Source organism: Mastomys coucha, unplaced genomic scaffold (genome assembly GCF_008632895.1).
Source record: "Mastomys coucha isolate ucsf_1 unplaced genomic scaffold, UCSF_Mcou_1 pScaffold16, whole genome shotgun sequence".
In the NCBI taxonomy this organism is placed as follows: Eukaryota; Metazoa; Chordata; class Mammalia; order Rodentia; family Muridae; genus Mastomys; species Mastomys coucha.
Window position 1 is genome coordinate 52,481,483 of NW_022196898.1, and position 21,325 is coordinate 52,502,807.

Consider the following 21,325-nt stretch of genomic DNA (forward strand, 5'->3'; position numbering starts at 1 on the left):
AAAAAAAGACCAATAGCAACAAAAAAGAAAAAGAAAAATCAGTTACAAAGGCTTATGCCAGATACGATGACACATTCCAGTAACCCTAGTCCTTTGAAGTATGTAAGAGAATGCACAGGTCCATTGGCCAGCCTGTCCTACATGGTATGTTCTAAACCTATCTAAGCTATTTAGCAAGATACTGTCTTTTTTAATAGGGGAAACTGAGGGACTAAAGAGATAGCTCCATGGTTAGAAGTACTGGGAGTTCTTCCAGAAGACCCAGGTTTGATTCCCAGAACCCATACAACAACTTACAACTGTCTGTAACTCCAGTTCCATGGTATTAGACTTTCTGTTTTGGCCTCTGTGAATCCTGCATGCATGTGGTTCACAGACATGCATGTAGGCAAACTACCTATACACATAAAATAAGAAAAAGTTTTTTAAAAGGGGATTGAAGAAGTGCTACAATTATATTTTAATTTTAGAAATTACTTTTTAAAAAAGGTTGGCATAGAGTTGTAGCTCAGTAGTAGCACAGTTGGGTAGTTGTGAGCTGCCTTACATGGTTGTTAGGTATGGAACTCAGGTCCTCTGGAAGAGCATTAAGTGCTCTTAAACACAAAGACATCTCTCCAGCCTTCATTCCTTCAATTTTGTTCACAGCAACTCTAGATTAAATATCCCCAAATTTATACTGGAGAAATGGTCCAGGCAGTAAAGTACTTGCTGTACAAACATGAAGACCCGAATTTGGATCCCTAAAACCAATATAAAGCTGAACAGATCAGTACACATCTGTACACCCAGTATTGAGGTGGGAAAGTGGAGCTAGATGGATCCCTGATGATCAATAACCAGCCTATGAAGTCAGATTACAAAGATGATGTTTCAAAAAATAAAGTAGAAGAGGTCAAGAACCTAGGTCATAAGTCCTAAGGGGAAACCTACTACTATTATTCTGCTAAATGAGCATACCAATGAAACAACTGCTAATGACATATTACTATACACATAGATCAGTGTCTCTCTCAACCCTCATCAGAGAAGCTTCTTGAAGTAGATGGTAATTAACTAATCAACGAGCAGAGAGAAAGAGACTTTGGAATGCTCAGCCCTAAATGTGAAATCTATACCAAACTGCTCCCATCAAGGTTCAGGGGTCTATGAAAAAGAGTGGGCAGAAAGATCCTAAGAGCCAGAGGTAATGAATGGGCAACCTCAAGGAAACAGCTGTCTTCTTAGACACAACAAGGCAAATGCACACATGAACTCAGATACTATGATAGCATGCACAAGACCTGCACAAGCTTGAGCCAGACAAGACCCCAAGGGGAGGTGGGCACAAAGACCCACTCCAAGACAAAAAGCTATTTACAACTGGTAACTGCTAGGAGAGGAAATCCGTTTTCTTCAATAGAATGATACTGAGTCTAGCAACCATACTCCAGGGAAGGATCCATGCTCAGGAAGAGCTAGCCAACATAAATTAGACTCCTTTGTTTGTTTGTTTGTTTAGTTTTTATTCTTTTCTACTTTATCTAATTTTATTTTATATGCACTGGTGTTTTGCCTGCCTGTATATCTATGTGAAAGTGTCAGATCTTGGAGACAACTATGAGCTGCCATATGGGTACCCAAGTCCTTTGGAAGAGCAGTCAGTGCTCATAACACTGAGCCATCATCTCTCCAGCCCCTAGTTTTTGTTTTTTAAGAGAGAGAAAGAGTGCCAGGCTTGGTGGAAGAAGCAAGTGGATTTTTGTGAGTTCACGGCCAGCCTGATCCCCAAAGTAAGATCCTGTCCAGCTAGGGCTACACAGTGAAACCCTTTTTCAAAACAACAAAAACAAAAAAGAGAGAGAACATGAAGTTGGCAATATAGGGAAGTATATGAGGATCTGAGAGGAGTTTGGGAAAAAATATAATCAAAATATATGAAATTTGGGCTGGTGAGATGGCTCAGCGGGTAAGAGCACCGATTACTCTTCCAAAGGTCCTGAGTTCAAATCCCAGCAATCACATGGTGGCTCACAACCACCCATAATGAGATCTGATGCCCTCTTCTGGTGTGTCTGAAGACAGCTACAGTGTACTTATAATAAATAGATTAAATCTTTAAAAAAAGTATGAAATTCACAAAAGATAAATAAAAGCATTATTTTAAATAAGTAAGGCAGACAAGCAACTCATGAAGATACTAAATGTTGATCTCTGGACTCCACAGGCACTTACAGTGCACAGGTACACACACAGACACATAAATGCATACTAAAAATATTCAAATTCATAATTAGGTTACTTCAAAGACTTTAATATTGAATGAATAAAAATCACTTACACTTCTTTTAACGTTTGTGATTCCAAGCTGATGTTCCAGTTAAACAACCGATTATGGCTCAAATCCCTGAAAGAAAACAGATATACTGAGCTTAGTGGTAGGAGCTAAACCTCAGAGAAAAATCAAACAGAACAGGGGCTAGAAAGACATCTCTTAGTGGTAGAGGGGCTATGACTTAGGCAACTCTCTAGTGTGCCCAAGGAAGGGAGAAGAAGGGAGGAAATATAAAACTACAACAGGAATACTAAGTCCTACAAAGGTAATTTTTTTCTTTTTTATTTAATTCATTATTTATTTATTCACTTTATACCTCAGTATCAGCCCTTCTCCTCCTCCTAGTACCCAATCACACAAGTCCTCCCCCTATTCCACCTTCCCTTTCTCTTCTGAAAAAGGGAAGACCCTCTGGATGTCACCCACACACACTAACACACCATCAACACCACCCCACCCAGTCACTGTGGGACTAGGCGCATCCTCTCCCACTGAGGCCAGAATTTAGCCAAGTGTTGTGGTACATGCCTTTAATCCCAGCACTTAGAATGCAGAGGCACAAGTTTCAGGACAGCCTGGTCTACGTATCAAGTTCCAAACCAGCCAGAGCTACACAGTAAGATTAAGTCTCAAAAATAAATAGCCAAACAAACGAACAAAAGATTTCTTTTTATTTTCAATTATGTTCACATGTGGGTATGTGCATGGGAGTATAGGTGCCTATGGAGGCCAAAGATTCCCCTGGAGGTAGGATTACAGCATTCAATGTTGTCCTCTGTGTGAGTCCTCTCTTCAAGAGTTATATGTACTCTTAACCTCTGAGCCATCTCACCAGCCCCTAAATGTGAATTTTAAGTCACCCATGGTGTTAACTGTCTATAATCTCAGCACTAAGAAAACAAAGGCAGGAGGATCACTCAATTTGAGCTTTGCCTATAAACTCTAGGCCAGCCATGGTTACATATCAAGACCATGTCTCAAAAAAAGTACAACTGAATTTCAGTATTACCAAAAGAAATGCTTATGAGTAAATCTGTCCAAATTTCAATGGATCTAATATTTTTCAATTTTTAATGTCTTTTAGTAATTTAGAATAAATTAGTATGGTTCAGTAATAAAAGTCCATAAGCCATATAGGCATGGTGGTCCATGCCTAAAATCCCAGCACTTGGCTGAGGTGGGAGGGACATAAACTACAGTCCAACCTAGACTGCACAGCAAAGTCTTTTCTCAAAAACAAACAAGCTGGGTGTGGTGGTGCACTTGGAAAGCAGAATTAGGCAGATCTCTGTGAGTTGCAGGCCAGCTAAGGCTACACAGTAAGACAATGAGACCCTGTCTCAAAAATAAAAATGAAAGAAAACTTAAAAAGTAAAAGGATATAAAGAACTCTATCCTTGTCACTAGCTTCCTCACAGTTTATCTTTTTCCAATAGCAACAAATGAAACTACTATGTATATTACAGCCCTCAATAAATTTTTACACAAATTATAATGCGTATTTTGTCCCTTGCTTTCTTTCTTTTTTTTTTTTTTTTTTTTTTTTTTTTTTTTTTTTTTTTTTTTTTTTTTGGTTTTTCAAGACAGGGTTTCTCTGTGTAGTCCTGGCTGTCCTGGAACTCACTCTGTAGACCAGGCTGGCCTCGAACTCAGAAATCCACCTGCGTCTGTCTCCCAAGGGCTGGGATTAAAGGTGTACGCCACCACCGCCCGGTCCGTCCCTTACTTTCTTAACAATGTTTTTTTTTTTTTTTCCATCTCTTGTAGTGATTATATTATATTATAACAGATCAGCTACAAATTTTTTTTTTTGAGGCAGGCTTTCTTTATGGAGCCTTAGGTGTTCTGAAACTAGCTCTGTAGACTAGGCTGACCTTGAATACACAGAGATCTACCTGCCTTTTAAAGGCATGTGCTGCCACCACCAGTCAGCTGTACGCAAATCTGAAGGTAGATTTCACAAGTCAAAATGAGAGTTTCTATAAATCGAACTGAGCTAGGTATGCAGAGGTAATACATAAAGGCTAACACTGAGGATAGTGTAAGGCTAACCTGTGCTCATAGCAAGACCCAGTCAAAGAATTTGGTCTTCCTAAAAAGAGCTATCTAGCTTCTGGAGATGGTAATAAATCTTCAAATTATGTTGATGATGGTGACAGTTCTGGTTTAATATTTATTAAGTTGCAATCTTCTATGTACTACCAGAAGAATTAGCACATAACTGTAAGGCAAATAATCCTCACTGTGCTTATACATAAAACAAGAATAAAAATTAATAACTTGCTAATCCAAAGTCACATAAAACTAAAAGTAGAGAAGCTATTTATTCAAAATTTTATCCCATCTCTAGCAAGCAATTTATGTGAACAGAACCTTCGCTAAAGTTCATCATGAGTTTAAATTTTTAAACAATCTTTTAAAAAATTCACCTGGATGATTCTTGTCATCTTTACAATGCTCAAATAGAACCTAGCCCACACAAGCTGTTTGCCCAAGAGACCTACTGCATGTTACAATATGGTTAGTGATAGGGGCACACTGCAGAAACACTACAGATCAATCTATCTCCGTGCTGCCACAGGCAGTTGCTCGGGAAGGCTTGGATGACAGAAATGAACAACTTGCTCTCAGCAAGATTCATGCCTGCTCATCAGTAAATCTTAGCCATTTTCGTTTAAGAGCTTAATTTACATGGGGACAAAACTAAGCATTGTTATTGTTTTTTTAAGTGATAGTACTGATATAAAACTATCTTTTAAAGTATTTTATTTAAAAGAAATTGTTTGGGTAGGGCAGTGTAGGCGCATGCCAGAAGCAGAGACAATGGATCTCTTGTGTTCAAGGCCAACCTGGTCTACAGAGCAAGTTCCAAGAGAGACAGTGGTACACAGAGAAAACACATCTAGAATAACTAGAATAAAAAAGAAAAAAAATTAATTGGTCAAGGACTCTCTATATTAACACTAAGTGGCTCCCGGGGAGAACTCTTAGGAAGGAGTTCAATCAAGAGTTAACTAACAACCTGAGGAGATAAAAGATGCTTATCATGCAATCATAAATACCAGATTTGGATCCCTTATACCCACATAAATGCCACATGGTCCTGAAAGCCCACTTGTAATTCAAGCACTTACAAGGCAGTGACAAGGTCCCAAGACCAACCTGGATAGGTAGACTAACAAATTCAGTAAGCTCTGGGTTCAACTGAGGGACCCCTGCTCAAAGGAATACTCCCAACACCAACCTTGAACCTCCTCCACCCATGTGCACACAATGTGCACCCACATCTGCACATATATGCCCACACATATGCAAAATACATATGCATACCATATATATATACTCATCATCATCATCATCATCATCATCATCATCATCATCATCATCATCATCATCATCATCATCATCATCTACCAGGAAGACTTAGGGTTTGGTAAGGCATCACAGGCACTGCTATTATTAGAACGAAAGCCCCAACTATTCCCTTCAACTATCCCCAAAATGTATTTATCAATAGCCCTTCCTGTGTTTTCTAACACTACAAATATAAGTAATAATGGATGACTGATATGTAAAGGTCTCTCCCCTCCCACTCATGCTACAGGGAAGCAGCTGCAATAAGCAATGAATTATTAAAATGCTTATATCATCCAGAGCCAGAGGTGCCATTACTGTGGTTGTGCAGTGCCATCAGGGTGTAAATTATTTACAGAATGCTCAGAGAAGTCACAAGTTCTGCAAGCCAACTACAAAGAATCCCAGCAGCCACAGAGTACAGTTTTCTTCTGCCTACTCAGGTCTGTCCACTTCTGTGTCAAAAATCTTTTCTTGTATTCAAGAATCAACAGTATTATTAACATCAACAATAACAAAGCCCCCATTAGAGAGACTTTTACAAAGGTTATTACACACACACATATACACACACACTCTCACACACACACACACATCTAGCCAAGTAATGTGGCTCAGAACTGTAAATCTGGAAGGCTGAGGCAGGAAGACTACAAGCTGGAGGACAACCTAGACAAACTAGTGAGAACTTGTGTATTTTTTTTTTTTTTTTTTTTTGGAAAGGGCAAGGAATACAGTCTATTGGTATGGTGCCTGCCCAGCATGTATCAAACTATTAGGCCTGCCTGATCTGTACAGTGAGCTCCAGGACAGCTAGGGTTACATAGATGCAATCTCAAAACAAAAACACAAAAACCATAGTCTGGAGGGATGTTTCAGCAGTTAAGAGAAGTTGATGGGAGCTGGGGAGATGGCTCAGCGGTTAGGAGCACTGACTGCTCTTCTAGAGGTCCTAAGTTCAATTCCCAGCAACCACATGATGGGTAACAACCATCTGTAACAGGATCTGCTGCCCTCTTCTAGTGTGTCTGAAGACAGAAACAGTGTACTCATATGTAATAAATAAATCTTAAGAGAGAGAGAGAGAGAGAGAGAGAGAACTTGGTCTCACAGAGGACCCAGGTTCAGTGTACAATTTGAGGGTACACCATGCATAGTGCTACTCTTCAGACTCTCCAGACAAAACTCTCTGGTCTCCTTTGTACTATTTCTAACACAATGTTGCTGTATGTACATGTAATGTTCACCTCAGGCTCATGTGGCTGAACACATTTCCCAGCTAGCGAAGCTGTTTGGGGAAGGTGTACATTAGCAGGAGCAAATGAGACCTGGAGGGCAGGACTTGATAATGGGTCAGCACTGCTTCCCACCTGGACTCTCTGCTTCCTGAGTATCAATGCCACATAACCAACCACCTCACATTTCCACTACCACAGTCCAAACTGCTCCTGACACTACACACTCCCTTCCATGACAGACTAAACCTCTCAAACCCATGAGCCAAGACAGGCAGTAGGTGATGCGCACCTTTGATCCTAGCACTTGGGTGGCAGCTGCAGGTGGATCTCTGTGAATCTGAGGCCAGGCTAGTCTACAAAGTGAGTTCTAGGACAGCTAGGGCTACACAGTGAAACCCTGTCCAAAAAAAAGCCAAAATAAAACTTTCATAACTCTTTTCGCACTTAAGTTGCTTCTGTAAGGATATTTTGCTATCACAATGACAAAAAACAAAACAAAACAAAAACACCCTGATATTGCTATATAAGTGGCTCTAAACCTGTCAGAAAACACAGATATTTACTTACATTATGATTCATAACAGTATAAAAATTAGTTATGAAATAGCAATGAAAATAATTTTATAGTTGGGGATCACCACAACATGAAGAACTGTATTAAAAGGTCACACATTGGGAAGGTTGAGAACCACTGCCTTCTAAGAATATCCAATCAGTAGGATGATAGGGACACTCATTTCAAACATAAGGGGCACATTTTTGGTTTTCTACTACTGGGTATTATTACTGAGATTTTGTGGTCCTGGGAACTAAGCACAGCCCCACTGTGCTACATCTCCAGCTCTCTTTTTATTTTTCATCTGAAAAAGTGTCTCACTCTACTGCCAGGCAGCTCTTTAACTTGCAATCTTGCTTCCTCAGCCTCCTGAGTAGCTAGCTGGATTACAAGCCTACATGCCTACACCGCTTTCCTTAGGTTCTTAACCACTTAAAGTATTGCTTCCTGGGAGTATCATAACAATATAGGAAACAAGAACCTAGTCTTTGCACAGCCAGCTCAAGAAGCGCCGACAAATCACTTAACCTCTCTATACATCACTTGAGTCTCTTCTAATATAAATTGTGAATACCAGCACCAACTTTGTAGGACTGCTTTAAGTATATAAATAAAATGATTAACACAGAGGTCAATGTATAAAGGTATCTGAAATAAAATAATGGTCCAGCACCATCTCTTTTAAGCATTTATTGACTGAACACGCAGGTATAATCCATTTCCCAATGTAAAACCTTAGCTGGAACTACTCCCCTACCTTAGTGTGATGGGTATTCATGGTTGTCAACTTAGCTATATCTGGAATTAGCCAAAATCAAAATACCTGTGAGGCAAGTTTCTTCACTGGATCATTTGAGGAGAAGATGCACTTAATCTGGGACTGCCTAGCCTATAAAGTTGACTGCTGCCCTCACTCTTGCTGGCAAGTCCATTCCTTCAGTGGTAGTATGAGAGTTTACTTCTTTGGAATTCTGGTGTATACTCAGAACACACACAGCCTCATGGGCTGAACAACTATTGGATTACTAAACTTATTTTTTTTTGGGGGGGGGGGTTCAAGACAAGAGTTTCTCTATATATCCCTGGCTGTCCTGGAACTCACTCTATAGACCAGGTTGGCCTCAAACTCTCAAACTCAGAAATCCGCCTGTCTCTGCCTCCCAAGTGCTGGGATTAAAGGCGTGGGCCACCACTGCTTGGCGGATTACTAAACTTTTAGTCAGAGACAACCCCTTGTTGGACTAGCCAGACCGTAGCCTGAGAGCCATTATTATCTAATAAATGGTGTGTGTGTGTGTGTGTGTGTGTGTGTGTGTATAACTGACTAATATAGCTACTCCCCCACCTACCTGCAGTACTGGGATTGAACCTCAGGTCTTACACCTGTTAGGTAAACATTTTTTACCACTCAGTTATATATCTGCTTTGCCCTCTCTTTCTCTCTCTCTTCCTTTCTTTCTTTCTTCCTTTCTTCCTTTTTTCTTCTTTCTTTATTGTAGTCTACTTTTTAGCCAATCAGTTGGCTGTGGGATTATAAGTACACACTACTCTTGCAGAGAACCTAAGTTCAGTTCCCAGAACTTACACTTTAGAGCTGGCAGTTGCCTGTAACTCCAACTCCAGGGGATCCAATGGCCTCTTCTGGACCCCAAAGGCACCTGTACTCACATACATATACCCCACATATACATACATAATTAAAATAAATTCATAAATAAATCTTAGGTGTTGAATCTCCTGGAACTGGAATTACAGATTGTTATAAACTGCCATGTGGGTGCTACGAACTAGACCCATCTCTTCTGTAAGAACAGCAAGTGCTCTTAACCTCTAAGCCATCTCTCCAGCCCTCTCTTTTCACTGTCATTTTAAGACAGAATCTCACTAAATTGCTCAGATTGGCCTTGAACTTGCAATTCTCCTCCCTCAGCCTCTGGAATAACTGGCACTTATCATTCGCCACCACTTATCAAGCTCCCTACATTAAAATTTTAAAACCATAATCTTAAATATTGATTCTGAATTCTAACTCCATGAGAAAGATAGCAATAAGAAGATGGATAGACTACCAAAAACTTGGTCAATGTGTTGGGGTACACACCAATATCATGCTACTTGATATTCCAGAATCATGCATTAACACAACTTCTAAGAATCTATTCTACATATGTACTATAATTTTGGAAAACTACTTACCAAAGAGTTATTGTATAAAAAAAAATTAACAAAACCTATATGCTATCAAGATAAATTAAATAACTTACAAGTTCCATCCTACAGTGTTTTCTGCAACCAGTTAAAACATACATACACATATTTATACAAACTATATAGTAGCTTCATTTGTGCTCTCAAAAGAAAGGAAAAAGACACATACATGTGTAAGATACCTATCTAGCAAACAACGGTGGCTTTTCTTAGGTGTGACAGAAGAACTTTTACTTTTCCATCTTAAATGTCTCCATTCTATTTTAATAGCTGATCATGGAGGAAAAAAACTGTTTAAAACCTCATCAGACCTGGTCCAAGAGGGGAGCCTAAGTGACTGTGAGTGGAGCTGTGGAGGAATCACCAGCCAACCTCCCCACCCACGTGGCCTCCATCCAAGACTCAGAGAATACCTCCAAGGAGGAGGCAGAAAGAACGTAAGAACTGGTGGACAGGGAGGAGAACTGTGAAAGGCTGACTTCCAAACATGATATGGCTATTACACTCAAGAACTTGCAACTGCAGAAGACTGAGCCAGCCAAAATTCCAGCATAAATGGGAAGGAGTATCCCTGCCCCATGCCGAGGAGCTATTGATAACCTATGACTGAAGGTGGGAGAGTCATACACATAATTTAAAACAGTTTAAAAAGAAATTTAAAAATAAAATAACAGGCTAGGTGTAATAATACACCTATAATCCCAGCACTCAGAGATCAAGGCAGGAAGACAGTAAAATAGAGGCCAGCCTGGACAATACAAAGCAAGATTCTGTCTCAAAAAAAATAAAAGGAGAAAGTCTGAAAATGATGTTGATTATATCTAATACTATAAAGAAAGCTAGGGTATTTTTCATTATTTGTGAGTATTTCTAAGAATCAACTGAATTCATGTTTTTTATTAGACTATAATTATTAAGAGTCTAAAATGTGAAATGGACATTAAAAAAAAAAATCTATCTTAGCTGGGGGTAGGAGATGGATGCAAGTGGGAACTCTGTGAGTTCCAGGCCAACCAGAGTGCCATAGGGAGACCTTATCTGAAAACAAACAAGCAACACCAAAAAAGCTATCTTACTATTCAAAACATTGCTGTAAGGGCTGGTGAGAAGGCTGGGTGCGTTAAAGGCACTTGTACCACTTAAGTCTGACCCCTGGAACCCAAAGTAGAAGAGAACAGACTCTACAAAGTTGTTCTCTGACCTCCACACTCATGTGCCACACAGGCAGCACATCACTTCTATGCACATACCCACACCAAAAATTTTTTATTTTAATTTAAATATATAACATGCAGTAAAGACCTAATTATAAAGCATATCAACTGGCTTTCTCATCACTAAAATAACAACACATAATTCCTCTATAACAATATAGGTTTTGAGCTGGAGAGATGGCTCAGAGGTTAAGAGCACTAACTGCTCTTCTAAAGGTCCTGAGTTCAATTCCCAGCAACCACATGGTGGCTCACAACCATCTGTAAAGTGATCTGATGCCCTGTTCTGGTGTGTCTAAAGACAGCAACAATGTACTCACTTACATTAAATAAATAAATAAATATTTTTTTAAAAAACAAACAAAGGTTTTGTTTGGTTTTTTATTTTGTAGGAAGAAATTAACTCTTTAACTACTTAAATTAGCTCTTAGCTACTGAGCGATCTCTCCAGATATCTCCATCTTACTTTTTATGACAGGGTCTCTAAATGAATCTGAAGTGGGATCCATCTGTCTCAATACACTGGTGTTACAGGCATGCACAGCCATGCCCACCTGTCACACGACTGCTGGGGATTTGATTTTAACCCAGGTTACCTTGCTTTCTCGGCAAGCACTCTTACACCCACTAAGCCCAACGTCCTAGCCTTTCAGTGGTCACATCAGTCAACCCAACACCAGATGGAGCAGCTTCCCAAAGACAGACTCTTTTTTTATTTGGTTTTATTTTATTTTGGTTTTTCAAGACAGAGTTTCTCTGTGTAGCCTTGGCAGTCCTAGAATTCCCTCTGTAGACCAGGCTGGCCTCAAACTCAGAGAGATGCACCTACCTCTGCCTCCTAAGTGCTAGAATTAAAGGTATGCAACACATCGCATATTTCTTCCAAATAAATAACCTTATGCTCAGGATTATCTACACTTTTACCAATGAAACTTGCCAAGATCTAAATTATATGAGTAAGCTGCAATAGTATTTTGAAACAAATATTAAAAATAAGAGAAACCCGAAAGAAATAGCATTAATAATTTCCAATTATTACGGTGCAGTTTCTGATCTTCAACTGTTTATTTCTTAATTTTAAAACTGTTCATCACTAGTTATCTATCCTGCCAACTATTTTACAAATAACTGAATTGCAGTCTTTTTTTTTTTTTTTGAAAGGGCAACAGAAGCAGAAGCACATTCTTTTTTTCTTTTTTTTTTTTTTTAAATAAAAATAATTTTAAAAAAAAGTAAAATTTACCTTAGGAGGCAGATGCAGGAGATTTCCGTGATTTCAAGGCTAGCCTGCTCTATAAGTCAAGTCAAGGGCAGCCAGGGCTACACAGAGAAATCCTGTCTGGACAAACCAAAAACAAACGGAAAAAAAAATTAAGTACATAAACTATCCCACTCTTCTGGAGATTGTCCTACATACAAATGTAGTAATTTGGTTGGGGTAAAATTATTTAAATAGCTTTGGCTTTAATTTGTATCAGTGAACATCCTAACATTTTTCATAACTAGAGTAGTAGAGAATTAGTTGAGTCATCTACTTTGGCACATAAAAGAAATATAAGAACACATTAAAAGCCCTTCTTAAAAACATTTTTGCTAAGCTTTTAATATGTTCTCTCTCCATTGGTTAAATGCCAGTTTCTCATTAGGCTTAGGACACCCTTAAAGAATAAAGCAGAGCTAGGAAGATGGTTCTGCAGTTAAAAGCACTTGGCAAGTTAAAGACTGGAGTTCAGGTCCCCAGAACCCACATAAACAGTGGGTAGGTATGGTGGCCCACCTGTAATTCCAGTCTCCAAGGACAGAGACAGGGGTTCCCTCAGGAAGCTAGCTAGATCTTGGTTTAACTGAGAGTCTCTGCCTTGAAATAACACGAAAGGACAATCTCATAATCTCATAATACATTGCCTCCCCACAAAAATTTAGAACTATAAGATTGGGTTGGACAGATGGTCAGCACCTAAGAGCACATAGTGCTCTCCCAGAGACCTGGATTCAATTCCTAGCAGCTCACAACGTCCTACTTCATGGAGATCTGATGCCTCTGGCCTCCAGGCACTTGTATGTACACAGACAGACTAACAGACAGACAGAAAAACACATACACATTAAAACTAAAAATTTAGCTGGGCAGTGGTGGCGCACACCTTTAATCCCGGCACTTGGGAGGCAGAGGTAGGGGGATTTCTGAGTTTGAGGCCAGCCTGGTCTACAGAGTGAGTTCCAGGACAGCCAGGGCTACACAGAGAAACCCTATCTCGAAAAACCAAAAATAAATAAATAAATAAAATGTATCCATTTAAAAAGGCTATTTACTAAGATGAAAGAAATGTATTTTCAAGCATTAGAAAATTATGTGATTATCCCCAGCTCCCCTTGGTTTTTTGAGACAGGGTTTCTCAGTATAGCACTTGCCTCAGATCCCCTAGGACTAGAGTTACAGATGGCTGTGAGCTGCCTGAGTGCTGGGAATTGAACCCTACCCTCTACAAGAGCAGCCAGTGCTTTTAACTACTAAGCCTTCTCTCCAGCTCCCTACAAAGTATTTTTAATAAAAATGAATATGTGGGTTTTCCAAAGCACAACGGAATTTTGAAGAATTAAACAAAATACAGATCTCTTAAGCTGGCATTTGAGAAGCACTAACAACTTGGGTTGGGGACATAGCTTAGAGGACTTGCCTAGCAGACACAAGGCCCTAGCACTTTATAGCTATTTTGGCTAAGTAGTTCTCCATTAACATATCAGAATAACTAGGAAGAATTTAAATATAGGTTGAATATTCCTAACCAGAAAATCCAAAATCCTCCAAAGTGCAAAACTTTTAAGCATCAACATTATGACACAAATCAAAAATCACACTAGTGTCCAATGTGGTTCACAGAATGATCCCAGCACTCAAGAAGCAAAACTAGGAAAAATAGGAGTTTAAGGACAGCCTGGAGTACTTAGTACAAAGGCCTTGTCTCAAACAACAAAAAAACTGTTTCCTCTTCCATCTAGCTGTGAGCAAGCCACTACATGTTCCTTCTGCCATGGAGTCTTCCTTTCTATAATAGACTGCATCTCTTAGAACATAAGCCAAAACTCCTCCCTTGAGTTGATGTGTGTCAAATATTTGGTCAGGGCAACAAGAAAAGTAACAGTGGTGGCCCATGCCTTTGACCCCAGCACTCAGGAGGCAGAGGCAGGCTGATCTCTGAGCTGGAGGCCAGCCTGGCCTACAGAGTAAGTTCCAGGACAGCCAGGACTATACAGAGAAACCCTATCTTGAAAAACCAAAAGAAAAAAGAAAAGTAACTAACTAATATAAAAATTCTACACTAAGAAGTGAGGCTGTTGGGCTGGAGAGATGGCTCAGCTATTAAAGGCTAGGCTCACAACCAAAAATACAAGAAATGAGGCTGATGTTGCAATATGCTGATCATATTGTTCTATGGATCTTGGAACTGGTTTGCAAGAGGAAAGTAGCATAATTTTGAGCTATAGGTTAGAAATGCCCTAGAATATTAAGAGGTTAGTGAGCCATACATTGATGCCAAAATGCTGATAACAGTATAAGCAGTAGACACTATGCTCATTCGGTTTCAGAGAACAAGGACTGTGTAGGCAGTCAAACTAGAGCCCATTCGAATTATACTCTGACAAAGAACATGGCTGCATTCTGCCTGTGGTTTGATATTTTTAGTGAAACTATATTCAAAATGATCAACTATAAGAGAATTGTTCTCCAAGGCATTTCACTTCAATTTCATTTTAATTTCAATTTTCTGAATGCAAGCTGGGAATGGTGGGCAGCAATCAGTAAGCTGAGGAAGGAGGATAGACAGTTGGCCATCCTGTGCTACCTGGCAGTACCTCCTCTCAAAACACAAAACGGAAAAGACAAAGAAAAAAAAAGTAAAACAAAATAAAACCAATTAAATGTCAGTTAGCTTCTGGCAATTTGCATCTTTGGGAACATTACTTCTAATTTCTATATACTGATGATTTATTTTTATTATTTTTCAGCACTAGTGTTCAAACCCAGAGCTTCATGCATACTAAACAAACACACTTCAGCAAGTCTCAATGAAGGGTCTTCAAAAGCAGGTCATGTGTATTTCAATTAGTTACATTAAGTAATACTGTGTTTAAACCTATGTCAGATTCAGTCTATCATAATCAGGTAGCTGTCTCATCAATTTCTTCAGAAAAGGCACCTACTGTATAACGATGCTCTGCTTGGTTTAATTCAGGCTATGCTACGTGATAATACTACAGTCTGAGTCAAACCAGAATAAGCTACAGATATAACCACCACAAAATGACAGAAGCTCTATTACTTATACTGCAATTCTATATTAACTGTAGCAGATACTAATCTTCTCAATGAATACAGGAGTTAACTTCTTTCCTATCTATGCTAACCTATAAATATGTTCTGCAAATGTATACTTAACCTCTGCAATACAGATGTTCTATCTGTGTTCTATTTCCAAAAAGAACCTAACCAGTCTTCGTATTTTAATTATATCACAAAACTATTTTTAGTGATAACTCTTTTTCAGAGGTAACTCTAGATGTCAATTAATAAGCATGTTGATCAGTTAGTGGCAGAGACATAACTGTATGTTGGTGGCTAAGAAGTCTCATAATTGCAGTATTTAATACCTACTGTTGTATTTAATACCTACTGACTCAGACCAGAGAGCTCTCCAAGTGCCATTAGCTAATACAAGTTTGTCAGGGTTTAAAGTCAGAGCTAGAGACTCCAGAATCCACTCAATCACTGCACTGGACTCTCACACATAAACAAAGAGATCGGAGATGAAGGTTCTTTGACTCAAAGCAACATAGTGAAAACAAAGTACCGTGATTTGGGAAGGAAAAAAAAAATCTTTCCCTTCTTTAAACTGATTACTAAAGAAACTGCTCTTAAAAAAATATTAGAGATGAGCAATGATCTTCCTTATGCATGCGGAGGTTTTCAACTCTATCAAGAACTCAAGTATCAAAACTGAAATGTACAATGAGCCAATGGGAGAACTGGGGACAAAAGAGAGCTCCTGTATCTTTGGGAGAGATCGTGTTTGCATCACGTGCCCAAGGACCAGTCAAGCTGGAATTTAAAAAAAAAAAAAAAAATGCTGCAGCCCACAGAGGGCTTCGCACTTTGACCAGACCCATCCAGAGTCTCAGCTGTGCTGCTCAGGACCCGTGAGTCCAACGTTAGACATCTCCAGCCCGGAACGTCGCAGATCCCCCTAGGACCCCACACCTTAACCCCTCTCTTCCCACCAGTACCGGGAGACCTAACATTCAAAGTTCACAATCTCAATAGGGCAGCTCCCTTCCGAACTCGCTGGCGACCGCGCCCTCGGGCCCTCTACTCACAGGCTAGAGACGTCGGGGGGCAGCGGGCCCGACAGTGCCCTCCAGCTGGGCGCGGGCAGCTTCCTGCGACTGCAGTCCAGCAGAGGAAGACGGCAGGCACAGGGCGCCGGGCACAGGCCGGCCCGGGCAGCGGGCAGCAGGCGCAGCGCCTGCGCAAGGATGAACAACCTGGCGAGGGGTCCCAACCCACAGCCCAGGCGCCGCAGCTCCCAGATGCCGCGGGGCGCGGCCGCCATCTTCCCCCGGCCGGGACCCGCTCGAGGACAGCAGCTGGCTCAGAGAGTCGGCAGAGGAGAGATGCCCGGAGGCTGAACGGCCACCCGGAGCCTCGGCCGTCACCTGTCCCCTCTCAGAGCAAGCGAGAGGAGGAGACGACCTGACCACAAGGGAGGGGGCGGCGGTCGGGGGCGTAGAGCTGAAACCCTGACAGACACGGCTCGTCCGCCCCGCCCCGCGACGCAACGTCCTCACGCTCAGGAGCTAGCCAATCGGAGCCCCAGGATGAGGTTGCGTCGGAAATTGGGTTCTGAGAGGGGCGAGGCCTAGGGTAGCCCCGCCCCCTCAGGAACTGAGCGTTACAGTGGCCCTTTCTCCTTCTCCGAGCTTCTTCTGAAGTTATGCGGCTATTCCTCCGCTTGTGGGCGCACTAGGTCCTTAAAATCGAGTGGCAGAGCGAAACCCAGAGCGCCCAACTCCTCACTGCGGTTGATCTGCTGTAGTAGTAGTGAGAAGAACCTATTCTGTAGGCTCCAGGAGAAGGGAATGGCAGAAGGGCTGCCTTCCAAGCCGCAGCCGCAAAATGAGTGCGGGATCTAAGCCTAACTTCGACCACATTGGCCTCCGGAGCCCAGCCAGGGCGGCCTCGGCCGCACCTACTCCCTGCCCTGAAAAAATGTAACAGCTGGTACTCCCGGAGCATAGCACGCTGTCACTGTGAAAGGACTTCAAGTTCCCACTGACAGAGGTGCTATTTAGTCAGTACACCTACAGCTTCTAATGTCGCCTGGAGTTCAATGATTGTCTCTAAGGAAAATTCTTTCCTCGGTTTGGGAAAATATTGTTTCATCTTGAAAAAAAGCAAGTGGGACAAATAGATAAAGGATTGGTTTGAGGATGTGGGTTTTCTGGTTTCTGTTCGTGGTTTTTGAGCAGTCAACAAAGTGAAGGCTGGAAGGAAATGTATCCTGAAGTAAGACTTACTGGGAACAGCGGAATCTAACTACCTTGTGCTGTCTTAGCTGTGTGTTACCTAAAAAGTGAGTAAGACTGACAATATCAGTAATGGCTCACTGACATGTAATGTGTTTATACTTTTCAAAGACTTTGCAAGCCAGGTATGGACCATCATGCCTGCAATCCCAGCACTCCTTGTGAGTTTGAGGCAGGAGAACCCAAGACCCAGTTCAGCCTCATCTGCATAGTTACACTTTGTATCGAAGAGGAGGAGGAGAAAAGAAAAACAGGGTGGGTAAGATGCCTCAGCAATAATAATAGCCTTGCCACCAAGTGTATCAACCTGGGTTGGATCCGCAGACCCCACATGGTAGAATGAGACAACTGACTCCTGCAAGTCCCTGCACTCTGACCTCCATATGCGCACACACACACACACACACACACACACACACACACACATACCCCACTTCCCTCTATGTCATGGCTTTATGTTAAAATTACTTTTCTGGCTGTCCTCGTGTGCATGTCTACTACATTGGACTTTTAGAAAGCTGTCTCCTTCAGCCTCTTCTCCCAGTAAACACGACCATGAAAATTAACAGCAACTATTATTTATTATCATTGAAGCAAAATGTGAAGTCAGAAAAATAATAGAGATATTGGACTTCATCGAAATTTTACACTTTGGGGACAGAAGAGAAGGCTCAGCTGTTGGGTAAGCATATAGTGCTCTTGCAGAGGACCAGGGTTCAGTTTCCAGCACACACACAAACACACACACACACACACACACACACACACACACACACACTGGACAGCATGAAATCCAGCTCTGAGGATTCTAGTGCTGTCTTCTGGCCTCCGAGGGCTTTCTGGAAGAGGAACAAGAGCTAAGCCATCTCTCCAGCCCCTGATTTTTTTTTCAGTGTGTGTGAGTGTTTTGCTGGCATGTATTATCTGTGTACCACATGTATGCAGTGCCTGGGGAGGCCAGAAGAAGGCAATGAATCCCCTGAGACTAGAGTCACAGAAGGTTTGGGTGCCAGAGATCAAACCTGTGTTTCGGCGAGTGCAACCAGTGTAATTGCCTAGCCATCTCTCTACCCAGCCCAACTCCAATTATATTTTTATAACATAAGGGTCACACTCTGTAGTCCAAGGTGGCCTTGAGCTCAAGAACATTCAGTCTCAGCCTCCTGAATGCTTGGGTCACAGACATACACCACCATGCCTGGCAAATTTATTTTACGTATGTGAGTACATTGTTGCTGTCTTCACACATACCAGAAGAGGGCATCAGATCCCATCACAGATGGTTGTGAGCCACCATGTGGTTGCTGGGAATTGAACTCAGGACTTTGGAACTTTGGAAGAGCAGTCTTACCCACTGAGCCATCTCTCCAGCCCAGCAAATTTATTTTAATATAGCTAAATTTCTTATTCTTTTATGGTTAATAACTATTTTACATTTTTTCTTTAAAAAATTTTTAAAGATTGTATTTCTTTATTATATATGTGTACTTATATGTTTATATATTTACACATTTATATGTAAATTTATATGTAAATACATATGTATATGTTGTACTGGCTGGTTTTGTGAGTCAACTTGACACAGGCTGGAGTTATCACAGAGAAGGGAGCTTCAGTTGGGGAAGAGCCTCCATAAGATCCAGCTGTGGGGCATTTTCTCAATTAGTGATCAAGTGGGTAGAGCCCCTTGTGGGTGGTGCCATCCTTGGGCTGGAAGGCTTGGGTTCTGTAAGAGAGCAGGCTGAGCAAGCCAGGAAAAGCAAGCCAGCAAGGAACATCTCTCCATGGCCTCTGTGTCAGCTCCTGCTTCCTGACCTGCTTGAGTTCCAGTCCTGACTTCCTCTGGTTATCAACAGCAATGCGGAAGTAAACTGAATAAACCTTTTCCTCCCCAACTTGCTTCTTGGTCATGATGTGTGTGCAGGAATAAATACCCTGACTAAGACAAATTGGTACCAGCATAGTGGGGTATTCCTGTGACAACCTGACCATGTTTTGGGGAGGACTGTGGAAGGACTTTGGAACTTTGAGCTAAAAGAGCCACTGGTTGTTAAGAACTCTGTGGGATGTTCTGTAGGAACTTGGAAGATCATGTTGAAAACAGTGCAGAGATGGGGGCCTGGCTTGTGAAATTTCAGATGGAAGATTAAAGACTCTTATCAGGGTCATGTTGTTTTGATTGTGAAGATTCTGTGGTTTTGGTTAACTGGGGCTGAAGTATCAGCTGTGATTAACAAGATACCAGAACTACTAAAGCAAAAACGGCATTACTGGGACTATTGATGCTGGTTAGCTGGAGCTAAGAAATTAGCGGTGATTAAGAAGAGACCAACATCACTGAGGTGACATCTTCTGGTAAGTGTTTTCTGAGAGCACAAAGAGGCTGTGTTCCAGAGATAGCCAAGGTTGTACCTTGTGCTGCAGCAGGACTTGGTAATATGTAAGAGTCACCCAGGTGGTACTGATTTTGAAGGCATGAAGGGGTCATGAAGAGCAGCTGAGGCTCGGCACAGTGAGAGGCTACAGAAGGCCATTGGTGAAGGTGCAGCCTCAGTTGCAATTGAACAGGTCATGCAAAGGAGTTGAGGCTTGGCACCATGAAGAGAGCCTACGAGAGGCTATTGGTGAAGCCTAGTTACAGTGGAAGACAGTGTTTTAGAGATGCCAGTACCATGAATGACCACCAAGAACAGCAGCAGCAATGAAGTACAGGCATCTGGAGCCCAGAAGACAAGATGTGTGCTACAAAGGGCAGAGCTGGAGAGGTGACTCAAGCCCTTACAGGAACCCAGAAGATTGTGAGTTGCATTCCAGACATTGGTTTTGCTTTTGATTGTGACTGTGCCCTGATATTTTTCCCTCTTGAAGGAAGAATGTATTTTAGTGGATCCCACAGTTAAGAGACTTTTAATTTTAAAAGATATTGGACATTTTAAATTGATTGAACTTTTAATATGTAAAGACTGTTGGGACTTTAGATCTTGGGGGTGAATAAGAACATAAGGGTTGAGGCTTAATAGTGATGTGTTTGTGTGTCCTGTTGACAAGGGGTCAATTGTACTTGGCTGGTTTTGTGTGTCAACTTGACACAGGCTGGAGTTATCACAGAGAAGGGAGCTTCAGTTGGGGAAGTGCCTCCATAAGATCCAGCTGTGGGGCATTTTCTCAATTAGTGATCAAGTGGGTAGAGCCCCTTGTGGGTGGTGCCATCCTTGGGCTGGAAGGCTTGGGTTCTATAAGAAAGCAGGCTGAGCAAGTCAGGAGAAGCAAGCCAGTAAGGAACAGCTCTCCATGGCCTCTGCATCAGCTCCTGCTTCCTGACCTGCTTGAGTTCCAGTCCTGACTTCCTCTGGTAATCAACAGCAATGTGGAAGTAAGCTAAATAAACCCTTTCCTCCCCAACTTGCTTCTTGGTCATGATGTTTATGCAGGAATAGAAACCCTGACTAAGACATATGTATTTCTTTATTACATATATATGTGTATATATGTATAATAAAGATGTATTTCATATATATGGACTACACTGTAGCTGTCTTTAGACACACCAGAAGAAGGCAACAGCTCTCATTACAAATGGTTGTGAGCCACCATGTGGTTGCTGGGAATTGAACTCAGGACCTCTGGAAGAGTAGTCAGTGCTCTTAACCACTGAGCCATCTCTCCAGCCCACTGTTTTACACCTTAAACCATCCATTTCTATTCCAAAGTGAAAAAAAAGTCTCTGATAATTCTCTTCCAAAACTTTAATAGATTTGCATATAAGTTTTGGTCTGGAATTGATTTAAAATTTATTTATTTTTATGTATGTAGATGTTTTGTCCGCATATATGTCTATGTACCATGTGCATGCAGTGCC

General features: G+C 41.3%; 1 protein-coding gene across 2 annotated transcripts in view; it reads right to left on the reverse strand.

Annotated features, from left to right (window-relative positions):
- The window catches only part of Lrig2 (leucine rich repeats and immunoglobulin like domains 2), a 59,107-nt gene extending 42,390 nt beyond the window's left edge, over window positions 1–16,717 (reverse strand). For both annotated transcript variants that reach the window (XM_031375063.1, XM_031375062.1), the window contains exons 1-2: window positions 16,258–16,717; window positions 2,321–2,386 (exon numbers count right to left, since the gene is read on the reverse strand). In XM_031375063.1, the coding sequence (XP_031230923.1) occupies window positions 2,321–2,386; window positions 16,258–16,493 (302 nt within the window). In that variant the 5' untranslated portion in view covers window positions 16,494–16,717. The remainder of the gene's footprint in view (window positions 1–2,320; window positions 2,387–16,257) is intronic.
- Between the last annotated feature and the right edge of the window lie 4,608 nt (window positions 16,718–21,325).